General features: G+C 32.3%; 1 protein-coding gene across 14 annotated transcripts in view; it reads right to left on the bottom strand.

The window, feature by feature from the left end:
* Window positions 1–826: 826 nt before the first annotated feature.
* The window catches only part of LOC111059730 (nuclear receptor coactivator 2), a 354,078-nt gene continuing 332,327 nt past the window's right edge, over window positions 827–22,577 (bottom strand). For 8 of the 14 annotated variants that reach the window (XM_039423755.1, XM_039423756.1, XM_039423757.1 and 5 more), the window contains exons 13-17: window positions 21,465–21,753; window positions 19,535–19,777; window positions 15,944–16,144; window positions 10,815–10,870; window positions 827–7,287 (exon numbers count right to left, since the gene is read on the bottom strand). In XM_039423755.1, the coding sequence (XP_039279689.1) occupies window positions 7,216–7,287; window positions 10,815–10,870; window positions 15,944–16,144; window positions 19,535–19,777; window positions 21,465–21,753 (861 nt within the window). In that variant the 3' untranslated portion in view covers window positions 827–7,215. Of the gene's footprint in view, window positions 7,288–10,814; window positions 10,871–13,541; window positions 13,638–15,943; window positions 16,145–19,534; window positions 19,778–21,464; window positions 21,754–22,577 lie in introns of those variants that run through there. The other 6 variants (XM_039423759.1, XM_039423760.1, XR_005570757.1 and 3 more) reach the window with 5 other exon arrangements.

The following is a 22,577-nucleotide window of genomic DNA, read 5'->3' as shown; positions in this document are numbered from 1 at the left end:
TACTAGAATTGCCGGCTGAAGGGTGCTTTGGTGCAAACATGAGAGCTCGGACTTGAGCTGGAGGTCGATCTCTCAAGTGTGGAGAGGCGCTTTTAGCCATCACATCACCATTCATGTACCATTATTTTCAAAATACCCTATTGTATTAAAGTTTTCATAGAAGGGCAGATATACAGACACATCGAGGCAACAACATCAAGAAGCATTACGAACATACCTAGGCAAGGGGAAATCATCGCAAAAAAATATAGCTTAGAGTATTGTGAAAGTATTTAGTGAAAATGTAGAATATAACAAGGTCATGAAAACTCACAAACGGATATCAGTCATTCAGATCCTTACAATGAATTATGCAATGAAATAGAAGGGATAACGATCTTCTTCGTCAATTTGCATTTTATAATTGTATACAAATTAATTGGTATCAAAAATATTTCAAAAGTTGAGCAATAACGTTTATTACATAAAACACACCATTTGCATTCGTTGAATTTTAATGAGTATTTCAAGTCATTGTGGCGCACTGAAGTATTCTTGGTAGGATGGATAGAGAATAAGAATTCAATATTGATACAGACATTATTTTGATAAAATATATTTGTTTCTAGAAGTAAGGAAACATCAGAAATATGGATATATGCTTAATCTTTTGTCTGTATGTTAAAAAAAGAGTTAATAAAGTGAGTTAAAAATAGTAAAGTAAGGGTACCCAAAGAACATTGGCAATTCTACGCTTATATGAAACAATCATTTTTCCTCATGGGTAAAATATCTTTAAAATGTTATTCCTACCTGAGACTATTGAATGCGAAAAGATTAGACAAGATTTGATAGTTCAAAATAAATTTATTGATTAAAAATAAAGTATAAACAATTGTCTGATTATCTAAATTTATGTACAAACATTATTTTATCAATTGCATTTGTGAAATTACAGTACAATATTACAGTTATTATTACAGTCATACAGAAGTTCATATTCTTTATTTGATGAGAAAATACAGAAGAAAAGTTATTGTTATAAAACTAAATTGGTAAAAGCAGTCAGTACTTTTTCTCGAACTACTGCAATCAAGAGTTTCCAATATCACAACGAAGTTCCCACCCAACTGCTCTTCTCCTATAGCATACATTATATAATAGGACATTTTCACAACAAAAAATTGCTCAAGATCAATCACATCCAGAATTTTTGAAATCACCTCTTCAATAAGATGTTCTAAGAAATGTATATGAAAATATGATAATTGCTTTTGGCTTAGAGCTGTTGTAAAGAGAGTCCGTTCACAAGTTTTTGCATAGCCATAGTTGAATAGTGCATATATTTTGGGATAGAGCATTCAACCAAAATCTCTCTCTCGCATTTTCGGAGGTAAATATCTCACAGACCTTGGTTTACAATTACAATCAATGGATTACCGAGTTTCATAAAACAAAATACTTCATAGAAATTAGAGACAAATTTTCTAATGGACTGAACTCACCAAAATAATTCGAGCAGCTACCGTGAATATTCAATTTTTTTCGAATATGCAAGTGTAAATTAAACTATTAAAAGATCTGTGATACACGGGGTTGTGTGCATAAACGACTTATAAATTGGGGGAAAATGTTGACATATTAGTAAAATAATGAGCTCGTATAGATAGACCATACACCAATTATTCTATGGATGAGAAAACAATGAAACACTAGTATTTTGAGATAACAATATAAGTAAAAAGTAGCAAGACTTAATAAATAATATAAAAATGCAGGTGCTTACTGCACTTGCACTGCCTCGGTGTTCAGGTAATGGAGTAGGGTAGGCCTACTTCACACAGAGTCAAGAGTCAGAGTTGGAGAACAAACAAGCGATCAACAGAAAACAGAAGCTAACTCAGTCTATCCCTGCTCCCTCCCTCCCTCCCTCCTCACCATCTCGCCCTTATTTCTTCATTTACATTGTACAGTAACGTTTCTAAGAATAGAAAAAATAATAAAAATAGATGCACAAGGTGCGCTTATTTACAAATCTTTCTATCTATATAAACTATACTTACAATCCCTTAGGCTCTATTATCAGTACTCACACTCTCAACATACAAACATACAATCCATAGGAACATAACAAACATAACATAGAACCAATAATTATTATATCTGAGAACAATATTACAATAATAATAAGATATGATGAATAATGCAACCAGGAAGTATTTATTTTAAAATTTATTCGATTTTATAATTATAAAAAAATGTAAAACTTTAAAACGTTCATTCATAAACTATCTTTATTTTTTTTAATATTCTAACAAAACAATTAAGCCGAGTCCCCCGACCCGTAGTAGTCGAACATAAGACTAAAAATCGAATTAATTCTAAACATTTAACATGGTGAATATTTTCTATGCAAATAGAAAGAATATCAACATGAGTTTAAGTTGAATGTCCAGTTTACTTCATTCCTATCAAGTTAATTGATGCTGATGAATACAATATTTTGCGTTGCAGTAATGTGTCATTGCATTACCATCTACAATATAAAAAAGAGAATTTCCGCCATCATTAATGAATATACAAAATACGGCCACAAAATGTGCTTAAGGCACAATATCATTTGGATTCAAGAGCACATCAATTGTATTTCCACATTTCCTTCAATAGAAAAAATACGTATTCGAAATTATGGGCTAATCAATTTTAGAAAGATGAAAAAGTACCTACTTGTAGTTTTTTATGTTCTAATAAATGTTATCAATGTTTGAATTTATATGGATAGGAACCGTTAAAATTTAATATTTTCTAAGAAGCATATTTAATTTTTATCATGAAAATAGTATGGGAGTAACTGAAGTAACTATTACATTTTGATAGCTCTCTTTTTTTAGCTAAATATTGACCAATTTTGTTTATCAAACATAGAATTTAGATGATTCCAACCTTCATAAGTGAGAGTTCAAGATAATATATTAACATTTTAATCAGTAGATTGTAATTGATTTCCATAAAAAATATAGTATGGAATTAGTGCACAGGATTTTGTTTTCTTGAAGATTAGAAAAATTCTTGAGCTGTAATTGATTTTTTTGTTAGGCTTTGTATAAGTTTCGAGTTAAGAACCTATAATAATGTATGCTACTTTAGAAAAAATAATTGATTAGGTATTCAATTCTAAATTGTAACATTGACAAGAATTGACAAAAATCGATCTCGGAGATTAATGGTAACTAGTTTACGCAATTTGATATAGAAGATAAATAGGCATTAGTATGAGATAAGAAGATTAGTCTTTCAAACTTCAAATTCTCCTGATTAAATAATAAAAAATCTACTGTAATTTTTTGTACTCTATAATATCAAAACTATGTATTCAAGCATAAAAAACCTAAACAGACAAAAAACCTGATCATTATATCAGTCTTCCTGTTATTCTAATACTATTTTGTTTATATTTTGAACTATAATTTTAATTGTTTCTCTATATATAATACAAAGTCAATAGTTTTGGATGTATATGAGATCTTACTACACAGAGTACTTAGTATCATATCGATTCCATTGTTAATTAATGACTGTGGTGGAAGTGTTGAAGTAATAAAACGCAGTTTGCAATTTACAGAAACGCCTTATAACTACTGCACACTGCACAGCCTAATCTATTAATTCAAATAAATTTGTTGAGAAATGATTTGAATTCTAAAACAAGTTGCTATTGTTGAAAACAGATTCAAGGTTCGAGATTTAGTAAAGAGCATTCAATTTATAATGCTGTCCAAGTGTTGTATTATTATCTAAATTTGATCAGCAATTATTTTTAGCTTTATTCCATCAGCAGTAGCCTTGCGTTTGGTAGCTTTAATTGGATCGTGACAGATAACTGACTTACATCAATCAAGTCAAGAGAATACAGTGAAATTGAAGATGACTTGTTCATAAAGCACTATTTTAGGAGATCGAGTGCTAGTATATGCCTAGTAGAAAAGAAATAGATTGATAAAGAATGCCCAAATGAAGAAAAAATAATTTGTTGATGATCATTTAAAAAATAATTAAGTTACTTGAATGGTAACTTGTAGAAATAACTCATAAAACTATAATACAACAGAGTCAATGGTAGTACTGAACACATTTGGCTCCATAAATTATCCAACTAATAGAATTTGTGAACATAAACGAGACATTGAAGAATCACTTCACATTATTACTAAAACTTAAATCTGAAAGTGTCTTATCAAACAATACAGATATATCAAATGATCAAATCCAAGAAAACAAGTATAAAACACGTAATAATTTCCATCTATATACATCAATAAGTATTTACAAAGCTTCAACAAAATTTACAACGAATTACGATATTTTCTTGAAGTTGGATTGACATTAGATAGGCAGGCAATAAGGTGGCAAAGCAGGCCAATGCAAGACTACCAGCAGATGTTGGCAATGGCAATGATGGACTGAAGTGAACTGGACGGACGCTTACAAAATTACACCAATTTCTTATAAAACTTGAAACTACACACAAAATGTTGAAACAACAATCTTCTATTATGAATATAAAAGCTTATTTATAAAAATTCTATTTATATTGTTCATGGTTGTGGCAGTACGTGACATGAATTTACTTCAAGTTTAGACTATTAGATCAAGAATGATCTGAACAATATCCTGGCAATGTAGAGTTGTTTATATAATGGTAGCCTATAATCTGCATACGAATAATTACAATAAAAGTGCACAAATACAGAGCGATCGTTCCTTGCATGCATTCTCTCTGTGGTCACATTTAGAACAATTATGAAATACTGATCTCAATCAAACGAGTCGACAATAATTTCGCAATCTCTCTGATCGGGGAACAAACATTTTCAAAAAGCTAAATAAAATTATTGGTTTCAGTAATCCGTTAGTGAATGTTGGAGAATTGATCAGTCAAATCCTCAATATAAAGAAGTGATTCTTTGGTATTTGGTCACCTGTCAACATAAATCTCACAATAATACATCAACTACGATCTCAATAACAGAACTCATCAGAGAACTGGAAAATAAATCAATCTTGATTATTCAGAGAATGACTGCATTATTCAAGAAAATATTATTCAGGTAAATCTTTTGATATTTGAATAATTTTGCCAAGAACCGTAGGGTTATTCGACTGCAAGGACCATAGTGACATAAATGAATCGTATTCGTATTAATTTAAAACTGCATTTGAATACAGTTAATTGATCATAGAAATCATTGAATAAATATATAATCAATTTTCAATCGAATTACTAGTAGCTTTTTTTTAAATTTCCTTATGGCATTGGATAATGGGATAAAGACCCGAAACTAATCGTGTATTTCAACTGGTTTCGGGTATTTGTCAGAGATCGCAACACAAGCTGTGGAAACCATTGCTTACACCGTCCCTTGCAAAATATCCATTTGTCACTTTAAGTAACGTCCTTTCCACATTTACCTCGCTACTAGTTTTGGGTATTAATCCTATTATCAAGTAACAAAATAATGGGTTAAATACAAGAAACTAGTCTTACCTCAAAAAAAAAAAAATTAAAAGGAACTAGTAATTCTTTCTGTATAATAATATAATAAGCCTTTCAAGTAGCCTTACTGAAATGAATGAAGAATATTATAATCGAATAATTGAATGAAAATCTTCCAAATAGAACTTGAGATATCTATTCAAACCCGGGTGTATCAATATTTTTGGAAACATGATGACCCGATCGAGTTCAATCAGATGTCTCTAAAGGAAGAATTTAAAACTTCACTCTCTTCAAGAACAGATCTAAAATTGTAATATAGTAGGAAACGTGTGCGAAAGGGTAGTGGGTACTAGGGTAGTGGGTTGGAGGCTTTCAGAGGTATCATTGAATCTTGCTAGTTAAACTGAGAACTTTACATGTATAGAGAAACAAGAAAGTTATGAGAATGGTATTTTGGAATCAAGGAGGTTCAAGTGTTCTCTCAAACTGCTTTCAAGTCGCATTATCTGAATTTAAGGAGTCTTCTCAAGAAATAATTCATTAAGAAGCCATAATAAAGAGAAAAGGTTGTGTGGTCAGAGAATGGGAAATACGACTTTAGCCAGGAGTTCATTCTAGAAATGTTGCCAATAAGGCAGAAAATGTTAGTTCATCTGAATGAACGTTGAATGCCCCGTTGGAAGAATCAAATTTAAATAATTAGTCAGGAGCAAACTAGAAAAAAGTAAACATTGAAGCGTTGAATGAGTATGAGAACAGATGGATTTCCATGGAAAGCATATCAATCAAAAATAGTAACAAGCCTTCAACTAATTTTAAACATGAAATAGTTCTTGTTGAAACGCATCAAAATTACACAATAAGAAAATTATCAGCTTAGAGATTTCTGAAAGTGGAGAACCGTTATCATAGTTACCATAGAAGAAATAATATTTTTGGCACTTGATACGGTTTGACAATAATAAAATTAGACCTTAAACCCCCAATATTTGAGTACTATAAAAGTAATACGGGTATCTCAAGGAGCAAACAATGCATAGTAAACAAAACAGTCAGTCTAAAAATGTATCAAATTTGATTTAAAAAAATATTTAAATTGTATCGACAGAAACTCTTCAAGTAACGAGGAGATAAAAGTCCGTAGTCACATAAAACTGTGAGACTAATGAGACATTAAAAAGGAATAATTTTAAAAAATGTAGAGTTAAAATATTATACTATTACATATAAAATTTTAAAATAAAAAAATATAACAATTTCAAATTGTAAAAAATGTAAATAGCTACTTATCACAAGAATAATTCACTCAGTGTGATGGTAATGGAAAGAGATAGTAGTTGATGATTATTAATATCGTATGAATGGTATCGATAAAAATTTCAGAGTTTTTCAATATTCAAAATTACATAGGATACAATTAGAAGATTTTTATTTAAATATTAATGTAAATATAAGTATATCTATAAATTTGAAAGTTCACTTTTTAAAATATATTAAAATAGTAGTATCTATCTTCAATTTCATTTATAACAAATCCATAATATAACAATATATTCATATATTTATAACTTATTATTTATGTATAAATATACTATTTATAATGCACTTTTCCATAGAGAGGTACTTGGTCGGAGGCCGGTCACTTGGTCCTCAACACAAATTCATTTCATTCACTGATTCACTGAATTGATGTGTGATCGTGAACCGGCATCCGGCAACCGGAACCGGAACCGGCCGTCTTACTCCGATAACAGTTTTTGAAGCAGCGACGACTTCTGGTCTGTTGATCGGGAGACCTCGTCCATATTATTCTGCAACAACAGCAACTATTAAATAACATACAATGCACTTCCTTCTCATTGTAATTTCAATTTGACAAACTGAGGGGGTTTTCAAACTAAATTCATCATTAAGAGCATTCTTCAATTTGTTAAAAATTGAGACAGGCAACATAGATTGTTCGAATACGTTGACATTATTGTTTGTTTGTTTATCAACAGGTTTACTAGATAATTCGGATTTTGGAGACAATAGTCTCCAATCAAGTTATTGATTTATAATCAAGTTATTCGCTGTGACTATAAAACCATAAGTGTTAGTAAAATTATTGAAAAATTATATTTCAAGATTATTTTGGAAATTTAGAAGAGAAATATTGGACTGATCATTGATATTAAGAATCATGGGGAGTTACTTAAAATCACTTGACCTAAAATTAACTTTGAGCTCCAAACCCCCCCCCCTCAAAAATTATAAAATTATATACGCCACTGTCAGGAACCCTTATTATGCTTATTATGGTGTTTTCTTTTGAATTGGGTTTCCGACTCCCAGATTCCAAGTTGGACTCGATCCAAGTTGAAGTGTTCAGTTAATCTGATCCTGTTTTATTTTTGACTAAAAGTTGTAATCACCTATCATAAATTATAATTATATTGAAACAATCAACAATCGTATGAAATCACGACAATGGATCAAGGAGACTATCTAACTATTTATTTTTCAAGACTGCGGAGATAATGTACTTTCTATCTTTATAGAATATTTTCGTCAATGAATGTAACGATAAACCTTTGAACGTGTGATAGAATAGACAAAATCAACTTCATTAAAAATCAAGCTGTACAATATTTCAGATGAATCTTAGTGTCGAGTTATATTTATGTATTATACAATTAATATTGATTACTTACAAGGATTCAGTTACCACAGAAAAATTATGCATATTTTCCATAGTCTTTTTGAGGATTGTCAAGTATTTTCTATGTAAGAAGAACTTACTCTTAAAAAATAGTATTTCAACATGAGTAAACTTCAATTTTTGTCACAAACCTCAGGAGGTTGAAATCTACGTTCATTACGCATTATTTCGCAGTTAAGGCATGTGTTGCAGGATGAGTTCTTCCATGCTTTATCCAATTTCATTAAATGATGAATATTAGTAATCATTATATTAGAAAAAAATGTGATTAAAATAATATTATTTGATCTAAACTTGAAATGAGAAATGCCAACCTATAACCAGTATTTTTAAAATAGAATTATAATACCCTTTAAAATCAATAAAATAATAAAACAAGAATACAAATTGTAACGTACAGTAACTACTAGTTTATTTTTATAACCTGACGATGGTGTGATCACCATCATGGTGTTATCATTTATAAAAATAAATTTCCAATAAATGTTTACTAATTAGTAAATTGATAAATTAGTAAACATTTATTGGAAATTTATTTTTATAACCTGACGATGGTGTGATCACCGAAATTAGTAGTTACGTTACAATTTGTATTCCTGTTTTATTATTTTTCGCCACACTGCACAGAAAGCAGCTGTTTTCCAGTCCCTACGTAGATCTGAAAGACATTGTTTGCAGACGACTCTCTTCTGACGTCAGAACAGGTTTCTTTCCTGCCTAGGCCGGAAAGAGTACCCTTTCCAGCCGCTAACATGGAACTAAGAAAGGTGATCAAAAAACAGCTGATCAAAAAACTTTTCATTATTTGTGTTCATTATTCAATAATTAAAACATTTATAATAATATCATCTTATTGTCATTTGAAAGAATAAAAAAGTATAAACTCAACCACCCGCATAATTGTACATCATCTTTTAGGTTATTTAGACAAATCAGAATAAAAAATAAAAATAACTTACTTGGACAATTTCCTGATATTCAGATTACCTCAGATTTGCTAGAGCTATCACCTTCCACTTCTGCTTTCGGAAGTGCTTAGTAAACAACTATTCTCATATATATATATATATATATATATATGTATATATATATATATGTATATATATATATATATATAGGCCGTAGGTCTTGAGAGCCGGAAAAACATTTTTGCCCGTGGTGCGAACGCTATTTTACGCCACACAAAAAAAGAAACAATATATATATATATATATATATATATAATATATATATATATATATATATATATATATATATATAATGTTTCTTTTTTGTGTGGCGTAAAATAGCGTAAAATATCAAGACCTACGGCCTCGGACTTGAAAACCGATTTCGAGCCGGAAAAATCTCATTTTCTGCTCTAGGTGCGAAATATACTATTATTGATTTTAAAGGGTACTATTAACAAGAAAGTAGCCCTGAATTCATACATTTTAACCAGTATTTTATCTTGCAAAATATCAAATGGGATAATATATTTATAATGTATAAATACCTAACAAAAATAATAGGAATAAGTAAAAATAGTTTATTCCATGAGTTGAAAAATAGCCATGCAACATATTCTTTCCTGATTACACGTCAAGCAAGTATTTCTAAGTCAAGTAAGATATTTATTTCTAAGGTATTGCTAATTGATCAAGGTATTTAATGCTACCATATATGTACGATATCCTTCTATAACGAGCGTGAATAGCACCATACAATGAATAATCAGTGACATAATTTGAAACAAAGACAAACATTAATACCTTAGATCTAATTTTCAGCAAAAATGAGTCTATGTTTTAGATGAGTACTCATGCAATTAAAAATACAAAATAAATGGAGAGATTAATAGAAAAAGGAATCTACAGCAAAAATGTAAATTGAGATCGAATTGGACAACTACTCAAGAGGGGTTTTCAACAGTTCAATATTATCGGCCATGCAAAAGCGGAACTAGATGGATTCTCTATAAAATTATTAGCATTAGATTGAAAAAGAAAAAATTAATCTTAAATTAAATCTGATCAAATCCAAACTAAATCTCCTTCACCAATCTTAGCTTGCGTAGTAAGTCGAGCGAATTATGTAGAATCAAACAGGTATAGATACAAAAACGAAATAAAGAACGAATATGAAATAAGGGCCTATAGGAGACTTCTCAATATGTCTTTACAGCCATAATTACTACATAAGTTAACTCAAATAACCACGAAGGCTCATCAGCGGCCTTATTTTGTTGCAATATGAATGTAGAATTTCAAACAGAAAGAGCATGAAGCAATATCCAGCCGCAGTCATGCAATGCAAAATTCAAAGAAATACTTTTGTACCTTTGAGCATTATCAATACTACTTTAGATTACTGTGCAGTACATTTTTAAAGTCAGAGTTGAATATAACACTTGAAAAGTTAGTCTGACTTTCAAATTTAATAATAAAACTTTAAAAGTAACAATAATCAAGTGTAGAGTAAGTCTACTAGACTGTGCATCGCACCTCAGTTTCATTCGAAGTTTGTCCCTCTAAAAGATGCTATAATGTCAAGAAATGCACAGTAAATTGAAAAACAAAGCAGCGAAAGAAGGAAGGAAGAATATGTGCATGTTTGTTGTGTGAGAGAGAGAGAGAGAGAGAGAGATACGTTACTCACCCTAGAGGGATGCCCGCACGGTGGTTGTGGAGAGGCAGTCCCCAGGTCAGTACCCCCTGTATACCACCACACATTAGCAAAATATACTCAAACAGTTATGCTCACTTTCATCAAGATTAATACTACACAGAGACCAATATCAACAGTTATATTAAATTAATATAAAAACTCTTATTGAGAGTGTAGAGCCGACAAACATTGTCAACAAGAATATTAAATATTTGACTAATCAATCATAATTTCTTCTAGTAGGTTTTAGTGATCAATAAATTTTCCAGCTGTGCAATGAAATTGAAAACAACCTAACAGAGGAGCCTATGAATTGTCAAGCATTACCAATGCTAACTAATCCAATAGCCTGAAAACTGCAAAAAAATGCTACAATAACATTGAACTCCATCTTATAAAACCGCATAATACATGGCCGATTAAGGGTGTAATGAACTGTACAACAAGCTCAAAGATTTTAATACTTTGAATGTATTTGTAGAATTGGCTTGTCTAATCAAGTTTATTGCTGAACTGAATATTTTTTTACATGACACAATTAATGAGATGACAAATAATATTGTTATATGTGGATGAGTTAGTAGAACTAATGAATAAAATAATTTAAATCTACTAAATTTTCATAAGACTTCTCCCTTCTTGGTATGCAAAATTCTTCAAATCATCTAAAGTACTACATAGATACTTGATTTGAGGTAAGGTAATATAATATGACTTTCAGCATACCTCTTTCAGAACTCAAAATTATATATATACTACAAGAATATACTAATCCTAATACTCTTTCAGACTTTGAATTCTCTCCGAAAATTGGCAGAAAATTGAATTAGGCTATATTCAGTAATTTATATACATTCATCTGGAGATAAGAGTAGTGATCCTCTTGAGAATCCAGACTGTGGTCTTACAAACAAGACAACAAACTATAGTGGTTGTTTTTAAGTCGAATCGTTGAAATATCGGTTAGTTCTGGACCAACTTAATTAAGAAATGTGTCAAATGTGTCATAGATGCAGGATAAGAGTATTGGTGAAATAAGAACCCATAGAGACAACGTTAATTCCAACTGACATTTATTGAGAATGAAGCCATGCACGTCCCAGCAAGATATAAGTGTTTTTCCAAGCTAGGAATAATTATCCTAGTACAAAACTTTTTGAAGATAAGTTAAATAACTTTCGAATACAAATTTTGTTATAACTCCCCTCGTACACTTGAATAAGTCTGAATATATTCAGATAATTTTCAATATCAATTGGGAAATAGAGAAATATATTTCCCAATACAAGTTCATTTTATACCTTTCTCAATTGTGAATCATAGTTACATACTAAGCTTTTGCTGTCTGCAGTAGGTCAGATTTCAATGAATACAAAATGGAAGTGAGATACGTATGGCATCATCTTGAAAGTTTGAAATGCATAAAAACTCAGTACTGGGAACAAATATCATTTTACAGAGAAAATATCTTCTTGAAACTACTGCAAATGGCAAAACTTTGGTTTGTAACTTTCTGACCATACAAAAACTTATAGTTGAAACATACTTTAATGTTAGTCACATCATCAATGAAATAATCAATCAACCAACCATCACCTTCAGAAATATAGTTTTTAAAGAAATTCTAATTAATGGAGATATAATAGGTATTAAAACGATGAAAACGAATGGAGATATGATAGGTATAAAAACGAAGGGAACTTTAATGAGAAATAAAAATAAAAATCCATGTACCCTTTTTTGAATTGTTTACTCACAACATGTCTACTCACTTGATGATGGCATCATAGCCGAAACATGTTGTGAGCAAACAATTTAAAAAAGGGTACTTGGATTTTCATTTTTATTTCTATTAAAGAGTAGCCCTAACGGAAAAAAGACAACTTTAATGAGATACACGCAGTGAGTCTCAAACATAATTTCAAATGAGGAAAGTAAATTTAGAAGATGCGTGAGCACAGAAAAATAAATGGCATGAATGTGCAACATTTATCTACTCTATTGTAAGTGCGCTAATATACATCTGGATTTTTAGTCTCATCTTATAGCCTATCTACGAATAATTACCACACTCCATTATGGAAATTGAATGATAATACTCAATACTGAAGGAGTAGGTGTTCAAGAATCAAGAATCAAAACTATATTACAATAACACTATGATCATAATCAGTTATTATAATGTACTATTGACTTTTATAATAAAATCGTTAAAACTGTTTAGTTTTGTACAACCTCTCTAATAATGCATATTATATAGAGCTAGAATGGCAGATAAAACGAGATAAATTCAGTTTTCAAAGTAGGACGGAGAAAAAGATTGAGAACACTTTAGATAGGAATATGAAAATGTTGAGAGAAGAGGTGCAACAAAATAAAATTTTATAAAAGTAACATAGATGAAATATATATTTCCCATTAATACCAAATATACAACAATATTTTACAGTAGCTCGTTAGGAACTGATTTAAATTGGTAACTAATAGTATAAAACATAAATTATGTGAAAAAGTTAGCCTACATTTATCAGAAACATCGATTAAAAATCTCTAAAACAAAAATTTAACCGTGACATTTTTAGTATACATGGATTATAAAATACAATGATACCCGTTTGAACTACAATTAAACCCATAACTAAAAAAACTCTGCAATATTCCAACAAAATTAACCAACTAAGTTACATTTCGAATAGGACAGATTTAATTGAGTGTTACCAGAAATGAAATAGAGGCCATTAGCCCATGTCATTAACTTCGTTTGGTCCAATTCAGATTGTTAATTGAGTTCCAGATGTCACAATTCAATATACTCTGAAATGAAAATTATACGTAAATAATATTTTTTGTTTTAAAAAAGAGATCTTATCCGATTTTCCCTGAGGAAACCTTCCTATCCCAAACCAATACCAATATTCTTCTGATGTAGTATCATGTTCTGACAATACGTTTCGTTACTTACGCCAGCCATAAATGATACTGCAGCCTTTTTGAAATTGAGGTTAGGTTTTTGTGTCTACGATTCTTTTTTGTTTAGATTTCTAAGCTGTTCTATTCTCAGGTTAAATTATTTTTTTATCCTTATAATTTGTAATTTTCCAGTTCATTTGTTGGCTTATTTTATGTTAGAAACAGGTCGTTTCGATTAACTTTAGCATCCTATTGTTAAAGTACACTTACAGGTCATGGTCATATCAAGCACACAAGCGTGTTTGATATGCCTACAGAATCGTTAGTGCACGGCCAAATCTGTATTGAAAGAGCTCCTAGTATAGAATAAGTTGCAGTTTTATGAATTTATTTAGTACAATATTGTATACACCCAGACAAATCTTGTATACACTGTAATGTACTTGTAATTAAAATAGAATAGGATGACTGGAGTTGGAGTACTCAATCCTCAAATGTACTATCAAGTTAGTAAGTACAAATAAAACAAATCAGACTGAATGAGAAAAGCAAGAAGTAAAACAATGCTTCAAGAAAAAATGAGAAAAATTAATGAATAAAACTGTTAATTAGAACTCAAAAACAATCAAGTAATGAAAATATAAGCAGAGAATGTAGCTTGATAGAGATAATAAGATGAAGGCTATGGATGATTATGAGACTAGTTTGAGGAATAATTGGCGTTTGTCAGGGATGGAAAAGTATTTTGGGAAAAACTGATAGGATCCCAAAAAGAATAATTGAAGAATAATTTGAACTCAAAACAATAAGAAATAAGATGAGTAGCCTACTTCGAATAAATTTTAGTCTCGTTCTCACGGTTTTACGGCTGTTATAGAATCTGCGATGGATATGATCGATTGTTTGAATCGAAAGAGGATTTTAAAAGTAAGCTAGTGAATTTCTTTTCAGTCAAAAAATTGAAAAACTGTGAAACAAAATTTTCAACAATATTCTTGGATGGCCTTGACGGAACAATATCAGATTTTAGTGTATACATTTTGAATGAGTACATGCCTCGAGTTTCTTCTGCAAAGGAATATGTATTTCTTATGGAATTTGAATTGCTTGATTTCCATATTCCATCAATATCTTGAAAATGTTGACAGGTTAACGTGAATGTTAATAACTCAACATAAGTATCAGGTAAATGCCTAGTAGACTTTCATATATTGAAATGTTGAAACATTTCATAAGTATTTCCTAAACAATCAAACATAACTTTTAAAGAGTTGTATGTAGATTACACAGAATAACATAATGTATTATTTTTACAGTGTGAATTAATTGTCCAATTATTGACAGAAGATATTTCAAACTGTGGCATCTGATATCCAACATCATCCCATACTTGTTCCACACTGTCATCTACTCATTTAAAAAATCGCTACAAACTTATTCACAAGTGGTGGAAGCACACATAGGCCAGTTATTCTCTAATATTTCAATAATCATTTGTTCAACGTGGTGTACCTAATTACGCCAGTATGCTCAATTGCAGCCGTACTCAAGTTCAACTTAATCCAGGATTAAGCTATAGTCGCATTTATCATAAAGATCTAAAAATTGTATCAACTGAAAATTTCAACTCGAAATGAAATTAAACTGCTATTGAGCATACGGGCCTTATATTTCAGTAGTTTGGCACTGTATTAGAGTAGACTGCACGAAAATGGTCTGATGAGAGTTGATGCAACGTTGTCCACAACTGATTACAAATAAAACGTAATATTTTTACTATACACCTGACGAATTGGCAACCTCTATACATACAGTACGGAAACTTGGCTAGTACCCTGACGCTAAAATCCGCCATCTTGTTAGGAAGCGCCGCATTGTAATAGTATTGGTGGTAGGTTCTGATCACTTTAATGATCCGGATCAATTGATCTCGTTCACTGCCACGAGCCAATCAGAAGACCAGGATTGGAACTTCCCAAGGTCACGTGACGTGTTTAGTATTGGCGTCATGTAAAAAGCATTGGTTGGATAGGCGATTAATTACAAGTTTCCATTCTGTAGCTATTCTGTGGCGAAGGACTCAGCTCTTCCAATTTCCACCGGACCAATTTCGTGCGGTCTACTTTAATAAGAGTTTTGTCCCATGAAACAGAATAAGTTAGTTTCATTGCAGTATGGCTAGTAGGAGTAGGTGACGGGTGAAGACATACCAGGTGGTTCAAAGGAGAGTCCAAGTGCTTCGAGGTCAGCTGCGGTGACTTGTTGGCCAGGTGTCAGGTGGGCCAACTGCTGCTGGGCGGAGGGGGGACGCTGCTGCACCCCTTGCACCCCTCCCCCCGAGCCCCCTGTTCTTGCGCCAACCATCGCCCTCAGCTCCTGCCGAACGTACTCCGTCATACCGTTGTTACCTCCTACATAAAAAATGAGCCTCATTACACACTATTCCAAACTAACCACACATACAGATATTTAAAAATTTATACATCAATGACTAGATCTATCAATTTTTATTTACTAATATAAATATTTCAATAGGAATACTTGAATGTTTAATTTATAAAAATAATCTGTCTTACATAAAAATATAGCAAGGGTACTAAGAATGTTCTATAATTATTTTTCCCATTTCTACACGGCTGGATAGTTTTCTTTCATAGAATCTAATTTTAGATTAAACATCCAAGTAGCCCTATTAAAAAAAATTATTATTAGGCCTAAATAAAAAAGCTATTAATCTAGTAGTTAGAAAAAAGATGACGACACGATTGGTTTCGGCCAATCATGCCATTACCAAATGTTTCTTGATACTAGTAGTTTCATTAAAAAAAATGACCAATCAATATTACTGTAGGTACTAGTTCTAGAAAAGTTACATAATATAATATTCTATCAGAGACTATATCTGCATGAAGTTGGTAATAAAATTTATTGTATGGTGATAAAATATTATTTAAAAATTATTCGTTTAATAATGGTGATAGATTTGAAAAAATGACTGAATTTTGGCAATGAAGCAAACAATTTGACACATCGCAGTTATTGATGCATCAAGGATTTCTGATCTTCAAAAAATTGTAATATATTATATTGAGCTCATATCTTGTAAAGCTGACGAAAATTGAAACGAAATAGAACAAATTAATTAGTTTTATGATTTGACGATATCACTCATCACTTATTAGTTTGAAATATCATCACACACAAATGTGTGTAATTCAATTATTACTCTCGTGTATAAAAACTAAGTAAGTATTTCGAGATCTAACTCGACTTAAGGTGGTTAAGCAAGATTTACCGTATTCAAGAAATGCACAGTTTTGGATTGGATTTAACATCAAATACAAACATTAGGAATAAAATAATCAATCATGAAAAATCCAGAGTTTGAATAACTAAGAATGAAATTCTATTAGATATTTGATATTTTCTTGATATAGGATTCAATGAGAAAGCACAAAAGGATGTTGCAAAATAAAATATTAAAAGACTGCGAATATGGATACGTCATTGATTAAAATAGATTGTATTTTTTAAGATGATAGACAAGAAAATTAAATTTGCGATAATAAACTAGTTGAAAAATTCACAGTTGGAAATTTTAACTGGTAATAGGAATTACTTGGGAATAACTGGGTTATTCATAACGCCTAATTTTTATTCTCATGACTTATCTTAAATTTTAAAAATACTTGAAAGATATTGACAAAAAAATATTGAGCTAATATTTTGATTATTTCGAAAAAATCTTCGTTAATAGAATTAATATAGACTCTAAATCCAAACATATTAGCATGCGTTAATTGATTGAGATCTTATACTGTACAAAAGTTTAAATTATTGACTGCTTATTATCGATGAAACATAAATAATACTAAAATTATGACTACAATAATATAGTTTTGAAATCTATACTACAACTATATAGGAATAATATGATAATAAAGTGATCCAACAGCAAATTCACTCCTGAACAAAGGATATAGGAAAACACATAAACCCCAAGGAATATAAAACACATAGCACACACAGCATGGCACATAGCAGCATTGCAATAACACAAAACGAAAACAACATAAAAACGTATGCAGTGAAATAACATTTATTGAATGCAAGCAGGAACACTCAGTAGCCGAACGTTATTGCTGTGCTATTTAGAAGGAATAGTGAATTAAAAATTCAAAAAAAAAAAAATAATAATAGAATTATTTCTCACGTACTATTACACCATTTGCACTCAATTCAAGTCCAGATAGAACAATAGTTTTAAAAATATGTGTAACAATAACAAATAACAAAGTAGAGTATTAAATACCTTTAAAAGTAAATTTATGTTGAAGATGTGTTTTTATTAATTAAATCAGTTGATTGTTCAAGTCTTTGATTTTGTAAGAATGCTTTTAATATTGAAATTAGGTATTATGTTGTCTTTATGTTCGTGTAGTTAGACTGGTATCACTCTATTAGAGTTCTAGAAGACATAAATGCATTAACATATATTCATATGATGAGAGAATAACAACGGTGTACAGTACTTGCTACCGTAATATTTTTCATAATTTGTGAACATGGTAACAAATTTCCGACAAAGAATAATGCAGTACCAGATTGAATTGAATAGTGTTTCTATTTATAAAGTAGATTTGTGGAACCTGATATCCCGAGATACTAAAGTTTCGATGTACGAGTTATTTTTAATATACTATAGAAAAACATGCATTACAATATTAAAAGAATATCTGTAAATGAGATTACTTCTAATGTTGATAGAAACTTTGTAATAATCAAAGGACAAAGTACAATTGAAATGAAACTCAACAATTCATAAGACCCATTCAATTACTAATTGATTACATTTTCACAAGCACAAAATAAAAACAATGATTGAGGGAGAAACAGCAGAATTAATCGTTAACGGTTAACATATAACCGTTAAACATTAAACATTTTAAAGAGAATTTGAGAGTTAGGTTTGAGAGCTGGTTTTGTCCAAGGTGTATTTCACAACCTGTACGCAACAGATAACATGTGAATAAATTTGCAAAAAATGGCAATCCTCATCTCATGATTGCTGATGCAACCGCTCCTTCGAATGGTGGAATGAATTGCGGCAGTGAACAGAAAGCATGCATTGGTGAACATATATTGAAAGTTGGTAACTGAGAGAAAGAAGGTGCAGCAGGTGTGTGCCACGTCATCCCAACAGACAAACACTCAACACAAAGGGCATGCAACAATCAGTGATGATCAGAAACAGTATGAGTGATGCGAGTCCAATGATTTACACTAGCCAACATTTATGCCAAATTATGTCTTCCAGTTTATGAACAATGATTATATTGAGTTCCCAATATTTACAAAAGAACACAGCGTGTAATATAAGAATGTGATAGCGATTTGAGTGAGATTTGTAGATTATTTTCCCTATGAATTAATTGTGAAAGGTGAATGGTGAGGAATGATGATTATTATGATTATGAGGAAATTTGAAAGGTTGCAGAGTATCCGAGACTCGTAACAAAAAGCAAACAACAGAAACACAAAAGAATGATGTGATCGATGGTTGAGGTGAGACAAACCGAACATAAATAACCACAACATAAACGAGGTTCCCATGTTGGATGAGGAGTACAAAAGGATCGTCACAATTCATGCAAGAGAGAGAGGAGCACTTGTCGAGGCATCGAGAACACATTTATTGAAATGATAGTCGACTAATATTTGTGTCTCGGCGACGTGTGAGGATGGTGGGGGGAGTGTTTTTGCTCCTGGTCACATGACTCAGTGGTGGTCACATGACTTACCGGTGTTGGGGGCAAGACGACCCCGGTCACAGCTCGTGCCGTAATATTGCAAAGCGACCTGATCGAAACAGAACTGGGACTGAGGTTGTGGCGGCGGCTGGGAGGGGGAGGGGGAGTCGGAGGGGTACATCATGTGGTGATGAGGGGGGTGATGGGGCGGGGGCGGATGGCTGTGGTGGTTGTGGTAGGGTGAGGCGAGCGGGGAGTGATCCTTCATTGCTGGTCCGTAATGGCGGACGCCCCCTGTAACATGTCGCAACGCAACCCCTAGCTTTATCAACTGCACCAAAGTATCATCATCTCAAAACACACACACACATACATCCTCTGTTGTAGTTGCTTGTCGATGTACGCTTTTGTCGTCCAAGCAGCCACACCGGCAATCAGCTCCCCAACACTCTGCTGTCATCAACTCTCAAACTACAAAAACTTCCACCAACAAACAACAAACGAAAGGCTGTTATGGTGCATTAAATATACATTATAACTATGATGTTCATCTTCAGAAAGGCTAGTCTAGCCCATTTCATTATCTTAACATCAATTAATATCTAGTTTTGAAACACAATTTCTCATGAGAAGTTACATTTAGCTAATATCATTGATAGATTTTTAACTATCTTGATTCAGGTCATAGTCAATTTAGCTGCGAATATTTTTACCAGTACACCGACGGCGTTGAAAATGATTAGTGGTGTTGATGATTAGCTTCTAAATGAAACCGTAACCATGGATACATTATAAATGCATGACACTAAAAACTTACAATAAAATTAATATTATTTATATAATACTTAATTCTCGTAACTGATTGATTTTTTATTTTATAAGGCATATAACTTTTGTAGAGCAGTCTAGTAACATTTAACCTATTCATCTGTAACTGAAGGAATAAAAAAATATGAATGTTGTTTGCATGTTGCATGCATTTAATTATTGTGAGATCTTAAAAGTAGCATAATCCAAACATAATTTAAACATATACTTATTTCTAATTATAAGTAGATTTTGTTCGATTTTTTGAGTTCAGTAGGACTGAGATCCTAAAACAACAATAAAACTAGTAATCGTTAACTATTTTGGAGTACAAGTAGCGCGCATTAATTTGAGTTTCTTCATTAGCTGGCTTCCAGAAAAAAATAAATACTGTGGATTCATTATATTTTTTCAAGTAATTCAAGTAAATGGAAGTAATATATTAAATTATTTATTTTACAATCAAATTACATAGTTTATCATGTCATACCAAAATGAAATTAAAAGAATTTTGTCCTTAGAAAATTTATCTAATTCAATAACTTTTTGACATTACATGAGTTTGGAATACTATCTCTCTAGTGAACCTATCCCATTTTCAACCCTTAAAGTGTTCCCACGCTTGCCTGAATTTGTACATATAAAGGGGAAACTCGTTATTTTCCGTTAGTGTTTCACTCATCCTGTCTGATTGATTGCAAGCTTCGGTTGCCGTCAGCCAAAAGTCAGCCAGCTAACAAGGGGAAAGACATCCATATAAGCCGGGTGGTGGGGGGTGGGGGTACTCGACATTGTACTGCATCAGTCTGCGGTGGTAGAAGTCAAAATGCAACAGGCACAGAGTAGAGATAGTTAACAATACGCAAGGCAAAAAAGGTTGGTTACCTTTAGATAGTACACAAGTGTGGGGAGGGGGAATTCTATATAAGATACAACTACAGGGGGAGGGGGCAAACGGACGCTGTACTTACGATGCTTCACTACAGTAAAAAGGCTAAAGGTTAGAGAAAGAAGTAAGTCATGATCAAAATCAACAACTGACAGGCCCTTCAGAGGTATTTTTCAACAAACATCCAATCGTAAGATAGAAGTAGATGGAGAGAACTACTAAGAGTAGTCATGCGTTAGAAGGTAGAGAGTGAGAGAGAGCGTGAAGAAGAGGAGAGTAGCTGACCTGGTAACTGAGTGGTGGCTTGCGGAGGTCCGGGCGCGCTGATGGCTCGCTGCACCCTGAACTGCTGCTGCTGCTGCTGCTGTGGGTGCTGCTGGTAGCTGGCCGCAGTCGTCGGCGACACCTCGGGCGGGAACGGCGACTGCCGCGACCCGGGTGACGTCAGCGACCTGACTGGGGGTAGTTGGGTCGGTCCGCCCCCGCCACCACCGCCCCCACGCACTTGACCGCCGCCTCCCGCCGACGGACTCGTCACGTACTGCAGTCTATTGTTATTTAGGTAAGCACCGCCCTAAAACACCAAAACACAACATCAGGTTGTGTAAACACATTAAACTATGATACAATGAAAACAATTTTGACAGTGCATGTCCTAGAAAAGTTTGTTTTACTGAAATATATCGTCATGCTACATATTACGTAACTTTAATATTTTTCGCTGAGAAGATTCAATTGGAATGCTCTAAGCAGATCATCCTCACTACAGTATCATCCTCACTTGGACTTCAGCAAATCCCAATAATCAGATCGCAACGTCGGTTGCTCATTGATTCCTTGATGCATCTCTGTTTCCATCTTCTACAGAGATATTTGATTTGAATCAGTTAGCAATGTTGGTCAAAGTAGGCAACCCTGTCTCAAAACAATATTGATGTCAGTTTAGTTTGTAAACTGCAAAAAAAAGTTCAAGAAAATAGTTATTCTGTGTCATAAACTCTCAGTGCCGGTTAGAGAGAGAATATCATCATTATACTTAACAATATGGAGTAGAATGACTTTGTAGCGTTTGTTGAAGCTTTTGACCTGCTCGATAGACAGATGCTATTTTGATAAATTATTGAGACGAGGCTTTCTAATCCACCTGGTAGAAGTCATTTAGGGCCGGTTTCCGAGCTCGGGATTTAGCTAAGTTCTAGACTTTGAGCAGCTGGAGTCAGAAAATTGGCTTTACGAAACGGGGCGCAAAGTCAAAGTCACGTTTAAATTGAATTAAAAAAAACTAGGATATTGAATACAAAATAAAATAAAGAGAAAATAGTGTGAAGTTTCAGCTATTTTTAATTATTTAGGAATGTTTAATTTCGTCAAGGAAAACGTTTCCAATTATAGAAATGA

Source organism: Nilaparvata lugens, chromosome 3, assembly GCF_014356525.2.
Source record: "Nilaparvata lugens isolate BPH chromosome 3, ASM1435652v1, whole genome shotgun sequence".
Classification (NCBI taxonomy): domain Eukaryota; kingdom Metazoa; phylum Arthropoda; class Insecta; order Hemiptera; family Delphacidae; genus Nilaparvata; species Nilaparvata lugens.
Note: the sequence above shows the minus strand (reverse complement) of the source record. Positions and strands in the feature narration are given on the sequence as shown.